Source organism: Rhincodon typus, chromosome 9 (assembly GCF_021869965.1).
Source record: "Rhincodon typus isolate 14 chromosome 9, sRhiTyp1.1, whole genome shotgun sequence".
Lineage (NCBI taxonomy): Eukaryota > Metazoa > Chordata > Chondrichthyes > Orectolobiformes > Rhincodontidae > Rhincodon > Rhincodon typus.
The window spans coordinates 75,561,693-75,569,368 of NC_063340.1; the positions used below are offsets into that span (position 1 = coordinate 75,561,693).

At 40.0% G+C, this 7,676-nt stretch overlaps 1 protein-coding gene across 1 annotated transcript in view; it reads left to right on the plus strand.

Moving 5' to 3' along the window:
• Positions 1-6,232: 6,232 nt before the first annotated feature.
• Positions 6,233-7,676, plus strand: part of mrpl4 (mitochondrial ribosomal protein L4) — a 16,401-nt gene continuing 14,957 nt past the window's right edge. Inside the window, exon 1 of the mRNA XM_020516115.2 lies at positions 6,233-6,424. Within this exon, the coding sequence (XP_020371704.2) occupies positions 6,374-6,424 (51 nt within the window). The 5' untranslated portion in view covers positions 6,233-6,373. The remainder of the gene's footprint in view (positions 6,425-7,676) is intronic.

Sequence of the window (7,676 nt, forward strand, 5' to 3'; positions counted from 1 at the left end):
TTAAGGCACAGAATATATCTGCACTTGGAGAAACATGGATTAATTAGGGATAGTCAGCACGGATTTATTAAGGGAAGGTTATATTAGACAAATTTGATCAATTTTTTTTGGGGAGGCTAACCAGGAATGTTGATGAGGGTAATGCATTTGATATGGTCTCCATGTAATTTAGCAAGGCTTTTGAAAGCAGACTGATCAAGAAAGTACGAATTCATGAGATTCAGGGCAAAGTGGCATTTTGCCTCCAAAATTGAGAGGCAAAAAGAAGAGGGTGATCATAGAGGGATGTTTCTGTGACTGGAAGTTTCACAGGGCTTGGTGTTGGGCACCTTGCTGGTGGTGTTTACTAATGATTTGGATTTAAATGTAGGTGTTCACAAATGACATGAAAGTTGGGAGGATGGTAAACAGCAAGATGTACAGCCATAAATTGCAGAAGGATAGTGATGGACTATCTGCTGAACAGGGCAGGGGGCAGATGAAATTCAACCCAGAGAAGTACAAGGTAATGCATTTGAGGAGACCTAACAAAACAAAGGAGGGCTAGAAAAGCATGGTGGGACTGTGGAATGTACTGGAGATCAGAGGGACCTTGATCTGCACATCTACAGATGCTTGAAGGTATCAGGGCATGCAGGTAAGATGGTTAAGGGTGCACATTGATTTTACGAGCTAGGATATAGAATACAAGAGCAAGTAAGTTTTATGCTGAAATTGTACAAAAGGCTGTTAAGGCCACAAGTGGAGTACAGCATGCAGTTCTGATCACCATGAAAAAGGAAGGTTGCACTAGAAAGGGTGCAGAGGAGATTTATGAGGAGCTGCCTGTGCTGAAGGGTCTGAGGCATGAGGAAAAATTCACTAGGCTAAGGTTATTTTCTTGGAGCTGCAAAAATTAAGAGGGGACTTGATGGAGGTATATAAAATTATACAGATTATAAGGTGTATATGGATAGATGGAAAGGTGCTCTTTTTCCCCCCATTAGAGGAGCGGTCAATACCAGGGAGTACAGAATTACTTTAGAGGTAGAGGACTAAGAGGAGACTTGAGGTGAATTTTCACTGAGGATAGTGGGAGTATGGAACTCAGCCTGAAAGATGGTCCAGTCAGAAACTCTCCTAACATTTAAGCATTATTTAAGTATTTATTTGCTTTGCCATAGCCTCCAAGGCTATGAAATAAAAACTGGAAAAGGGGATTTGTGTAGTCAGATATTTATCGACTGCACCGATTATGTGGGCCGAGTAGACTTGTTCTCCGTTGTAAACACCTATGAGTCTATGAACACTCATTTGAATGCTTAAGCAAGTGCTTCAAATTGGCAGGCAGTGGAAATTAAATCCTTGAATTTAATGGGTAAACATTTGTTCAAAAAAGTAGGTTCCAAAGGAGGGTTATATTGGACTCAAAAATGGTAACTCTATTTCTATATCCACAGATGCTGCCAGACCTGTTGAGTTTCTCCAGGGATAGTAGGAACTGCAGATGCTGGAGAATCTGAGATAACAAGGTGTAGAGCTGGATGAACACAGCAGGCCAAGCAGCATCAGAGGAGCAGGAAGGCTGACGTTTCAGGCCTAGACCCTTCATCAGAAATGGGGGAGGGGAAGGGGAAGGGGAAGGGGGTTCTGAAATAAATAGGGAGAGAGGGGGAGGCGGATAGAAGATGGATAGAGGAGAAGATAGGTGGAGAGGTTCCAGAGGGAGGAGGGTAACTTTTTCAGGCTAGGCATCCTTAGAAGAGGCTTCACAGTGGGGTTAAAATTGTATCAGAGATAGTAGGAACTGCAGATGCTGGAGAATCTGAGATAACAAGTTTCTCCAGGGCTTGTTTTTATTTCCAAAAAAAGATTCAGATGTGGAAACTTCCTCTTGTATTTTTCTAGTGAATCTCCTAATACAACATTGAACTTAGATTAAACAGCTCATGCAGGAAAATGTACTTCCGATCCTTATTCAAAATCAAGCAACTGAATAATTTAAACTCTGGTACATATTGTTTCCATTCTCTCATTATGGATGGTCACTGATTGAACTGGAGGGATGCTGCTTCCTGTGTTTTTTGTTATTGATAAAATTTATTATTGTGAACAGTTACTGTTCTGTGTAATTTAGAAAATAATAAATGGATTTTGTGGTTTCTTTCTGGTAATAATGCTAAGTTACTGCAATAGCTTAACAATTAATCTTAAAGAAGACCACACATGGAGTACTGAGAGTGGTTTTGGTCCCCTTCTTTAAAGAAGGATATCGTTTCAATGGAGGCAGGATGAGCCTTTGTATGGAGAGACTGTCTTACAAGCAAAGCTAAACAGTTTGGGACTCCACTCGCAGGAGTTTAGAAGAATGAGAGGTGATTTCATTGAGGCATTTAGGATTCTTAAGGGGCTTGACAAATTAAATGTTGAAAGGATATTTTCTCTGATGGGGGAGTCTTGGACAAGAGGGAATAGTCTGAGAATTAGGGGTGCCCATTTAGGACTGAGATGAAGAGGAATTTTTCTTTCTGAAAGTTGAGTGTTATTGGAACTCCTTGTCACAAAGAGCTGTGGGGACAGAGTCCCTGTGTACATTTAAGGCTGGGCTAGGTATATTTTTGATCTGTAGGGGAGTCAGGGGTCACTAGGAAAAAGCAGAATAGTGGACGTGAGCAATGTCGGATCAACCACGATCTTGTTGCATGGCAGAGACGTTCGAGGGCCGGATGGTCTACTCCTGTTCCTATCTCTTTTATGGTCTTATGACCTTTTCGAAATATATTTTCTTTTGCTCATTATCAGTAAGAGTGACCTTAGTCCACCTCTCTTTTATTGTTTACATTTTGCATTATACATGTTGATACTAGAGATTCAATTATTTGAAACAGGGATCCATTATCTACATATTCATATTTTATGGTGAATCATGCAGCTTGCCATACTGTCTACACAAAACTTTGCTTCCCGGTGACAGGTGAATGCATGACTCAAGGGGCATAGCAAAGGGACATTAGATTAGGCGGTGGGATCTATACAGTCCAGATAGATTCACCTCAACAGAACCAGGGCCAATATCCTCATGGGGCAGTTTGGATGTGCTGCTTATGAGGATTTAAACAAACTTTGCTAGATGGGAATCAGGATGCTGCATTAGAAAAGGAAAACAAGGTGTGCAACGGATTGGGAGAGGCAGAGAGCAGTGAAATAAGAAATAACAAGGACCTAGGTAGGATGAGAGTAGAATGGATTGTAATATAGTTAAATTACATTTACAGTGCCTTCATGTAAGGAGCCAAATTATGACAAATAAAGTTGGTGAGCTGCAGGTGCAGATAGCCACATGGAAATATCATGTTGTGGCAATAATAGAGGCTTGCTTCAAGAAAAAAGAAAGGATTGAGAACTAGATATTTCTGGATACAAGTAGTTCAGGCAATGTAAGGGAAGGAAAGGAGCAAAGTAATTAGGAGAAAGCTGTAGCTTCAGAAAAAATACATTTTGGAGGGATTAGGAACAGATCTATTTCGTTAGAATTAAGAAACAATGGAGGTACTGTTTACACTAGTGGGAAATATATGGAGGTGCTAATTTGTAAGAAAACTAACGAGGTGAAAGAATTAAAAAGGTTAACAATTAAATTCCCACATTATCGTTCTATTCCCTGGGACAAGATAAATCATTAAATGTGATATATCAAGTTGAGAAATTGGTTAAAAAGGCATACGAAGAAAATATATATAAAAGGCTTTATAAGTAGCTTTCAAAATGCAAAATAATTTATGATTAACGTTTATAAAACAATGGTTCAGCCTCAACTAGTGTATTGCTTTCATTTCTGGACACATTTTAAGAAGGACGTGTAAGTTCCAGCAACGGTGCAGAATAGATTTATGAGAATACTTTCAGGAATGAAGGACTTCCGTTTTGAAAATTGTTTGCAGAAACTATGGTTGTTCACCCCGGAGAAAGTTGAGAGGAGATTTGGTAGAGGTGCTTAAAACTATGAATTGCCTAGGCAGAGTAGATAGAAGTATTCCCATTGCTGGAAAAATCGAGAACCAGAGTTCATAGATTTAAGAGATAGTAAGAACTGTAGATGCTGGAGTCAGAGATAACACAGTGTGGAGCTAGAGGAACACAGCAGGCCAGACAGCATCAGAGGAGCAGGAAGGGTTCCGACCCGAAACGTCAACTTTCCTGCTCCTCTAATGCTGCCTGGCCTTCATAGATTTAAGGTTATTGGCAACAGAGCTAATGGCTGCAACTAATGCAAGTGTTGAGAAGCTAGAATGCACGACCCAGGAATTTGGATTTCAAGAGGGATTTGGAAGCATTTGGACAGAAAAGAAACTGAAGGGTTACAGGCAAAAGACAGTGGGGAATGTAACTAGTTGGTTTACATTTTAAGGGCTGGCATCGACAGCCTTCTCTGCTGTACGCATTCTCTAATTCCAACGTTTTTTGACAATATATCAAACTTGCCTCATCAGTTAGCTAACAAGTAACTATAGACACTACCTTTTGCACGGTTTCACCATGGCTTCTTTGGGATAAAGATAAGTCCACAATGGCAATGAAAATTTGCAGTTAACGCAACTCTCCCACTCCGACCTCTCTATTCTTGGTCTCATGCAAAGTTCCTCAATGCAAACATGAGGATCAGCACCTCATATTTCAATTAAGCACTGGAAAATCAACAAATTTCAACGAGTTCAACAACTTCAGATTGTAACTAGCGCTTTTTGTCAACAACGTAACAACATAATGGTTCAGCTTTTAGCATTTCATTTGGTTCTTCAATGCCCCACTACCACCGTTTTCGCCTTGTATCATCTTTCTTCTATCACTTAATCACTCCATCTGGTCACAGAAGGGTTGCCATTTCTGGTTGGACATTTCACTTGAGTAGCAACAGATGACCTCCCACCTCCAACTACCTCATCCTTTCAAATAGCATTTTAACCTACTTACAACACTTTTATAAATAATAAATGTAGGTAGTCTAGCAGAATATTGGGGCAGATCAAATTTAATGAATTGAAGCGTGAAACAGTATATTTTGGCAAAAAGAACAAAGGAGAAGTCACATGAAATAAAGGACACTTCCAAAGATAGTAAAGGGATCTGGGGCATATGTCCACAACTTGTGGGAAACAGATCAAGGAAATAGTTAATAAAGCACTCAAGATCCTTAGCTTTAAAACTTGGGTGGAATGAACAAAAGCGAGAAATTTATCATGAAGCACTATAAAATTTGATTCAACTTCATCTGGAATATTATGTACAAGTCTCAGCACCATCTTTTTTAAGAAAAGTTGCAAAGGCATTGAAGGTGTGGATAAAGCAGAATGAGAATGGTAGCAGGAAACGGGCTTTGCTTACATGGAAAAATTTGAGAAGCTTAGACTGTTTTTAAGAATAGAAATTAAGAGTTGACTAATGTGTTCACAATCATTAAGGGTCTGAACAGAAATCGGGATGAACTTCCATTTGGCAGAAAAGTTGAGGACTAAAGGTCATTGATTTAAGGTACTAGCAAAGATAAAGCAAAGGTGACAGGACGAAAAATGCTTCTATGCAGTGAATGGTTAGGATTTGAGCCGCACGTGAAGAGGGTAGTGACACAGTTTCATTTGTGGTTTTCAGAAGAGAATCGAATTTGAGGAGATTAAAAAATGCAGGATTACGGGGCGACTGTTTGGAACAAGCGAAGAAACAATGGGTTGAATGTTCTGTTTCTGTACTATAACCACTGATTCTAATAATGCTCACTTAAATATTTTCCAAAGCCCACGAGTGTATTATCGGATTGCTCCAGGAGATTAATATTTCATTTTATATTTTCATTTTAAACTTCAGAAAAACTCGAGGGTTTGAACCCACCAACCAAGCACTTGCCTTTTATTCTGTTAATTTCTGTTAAATCTCTAAACTGTTCCAGTTCTGATCACAAGTCACCGACCCGAAAACTGTAGTATTTTCTCCAAGAATGCTACTCTAACCAGCTGAGCATCTTCAAATGTAGATACAATGCCTTATCTTTATTCAGAGAAATTACAACATCACGCAGTATGCCAATTGCTGCCCTCCCTCGGGTTTCGGAGGAGGCACGCGCTGACACATAACCGTCGTACTTGCTCGAGCGCTGTGACACCAGCATTGCCCGTCACCAAGATGGCGGCGATGACTTCAAACCCAGGAACTCTACGTCTATTTGCCAGCATGGGATTTCGTCCATTCAATCTCGCGAAGTTTGGTGCCTTTTCCTTTCCCCACCCCACCCCCAAAGTGTGTCGACGTACGGTCAAAACCGATCGCCGTAAGAAGTGGATGGTTTGCGAGCAGCGTAATGGACGGACGTTGAGGGGTTGGAGAGGGACTGGCACATGGGACGATGATGATCGTACGGGTTACCCGCGTTTGTTGCAAGGATTTTGCGAAAAAGGTAAGGACATAGCTCCCCGCCAGTCCTGCCCTTGATTCCAACCCCAACGTGCTTGCGGTATCTTAAGCAGATCTAAATGATTGCTGATTTATTTTAAATGACATTTCATCCACTCAACCTACTCCGTATTTTTGCATTAGATAAAATGAACGAACCAGATCCCACCCGGTTAGAGGCGATTTTGTTTTTAGTGGGTCAACTTCTCAATTTACCCTCTCAGGTTGGATGATGTGCACAGCGGCCTATTGAAATGCCAGACATACAATCCGTAGACACACACGTACAATACGTAGATGTAAAAAATACTATTAGAACTATGAAATGAATCAGTGCAATGTAATTTCAGAATAAAGGGGCGGCAGTTTAAGGTTGAGATGAGGAGAATTTCTTCTCTCAGACGATTGAGAGTCTTTGGAACTCCTTGCCACAGTGAGTCGTGGGGGCAGAGTCCTTTTGTACATTTAAGGCTGAGAGATTCTTTCATTAGGGGAAACAAGGGTTACTGGGAAAGGGCAGGAAAATAGATGGGAAGAATATTGGATCAGCCATGATTCTATTGAATGGGAGAGCAGGCTCGGGACCTGAACGACCTACTTGTGTTGCTATTTCTTATGGACACCTGTTGGTTTTTTTTCAGGCAGGTTAGAAATAGGCATTTTCTGTAAATGATCCTTACTATGTCTGACATCATGAATGAATGAGATTGTCCATTTCGTAGTTCATGATTTGGTTCATCCTAAAGTGTTTTTAAAGTCTTTTAACAGTAGATTGGTAAGGCAATCTACTTTCTCGTTCCTGTTGCCTAATCCTTTAAAATGAACAGTGACTATGAATGATATTCCCCAATTTTTCATCTTCCTTAAGTGTCATTTTTTTCTGTCACATATTTAATGGATTAAATGTTTCTGTTACCAAGTAAGTTATCTTTTATTCCTGCAACTACTGTGCATTGAAAAGCTAGTCTGTGTTTACGGACTCTGCTTTTTAAGTAACACAGTATTGCCCTGAACAACAACAATTTCCACAAGTACTGTATATTGATACTTTGCTCTACCTCACTGCCATCTTTAATGAATCTAAATTGTCATTTCCTGTTCGATATCTAATGCTGGATGAGCAGAAATTTCCTTTGTCTAAATATCTATTAGACAAAAGCCATTGTCTTCGGCGCCTGCCACAAATACTGACAAAGACGAATTCTAATAATAGTATTCTGATGTGTCTTGTTACATTTTGCCATGTTAAAGGTGCT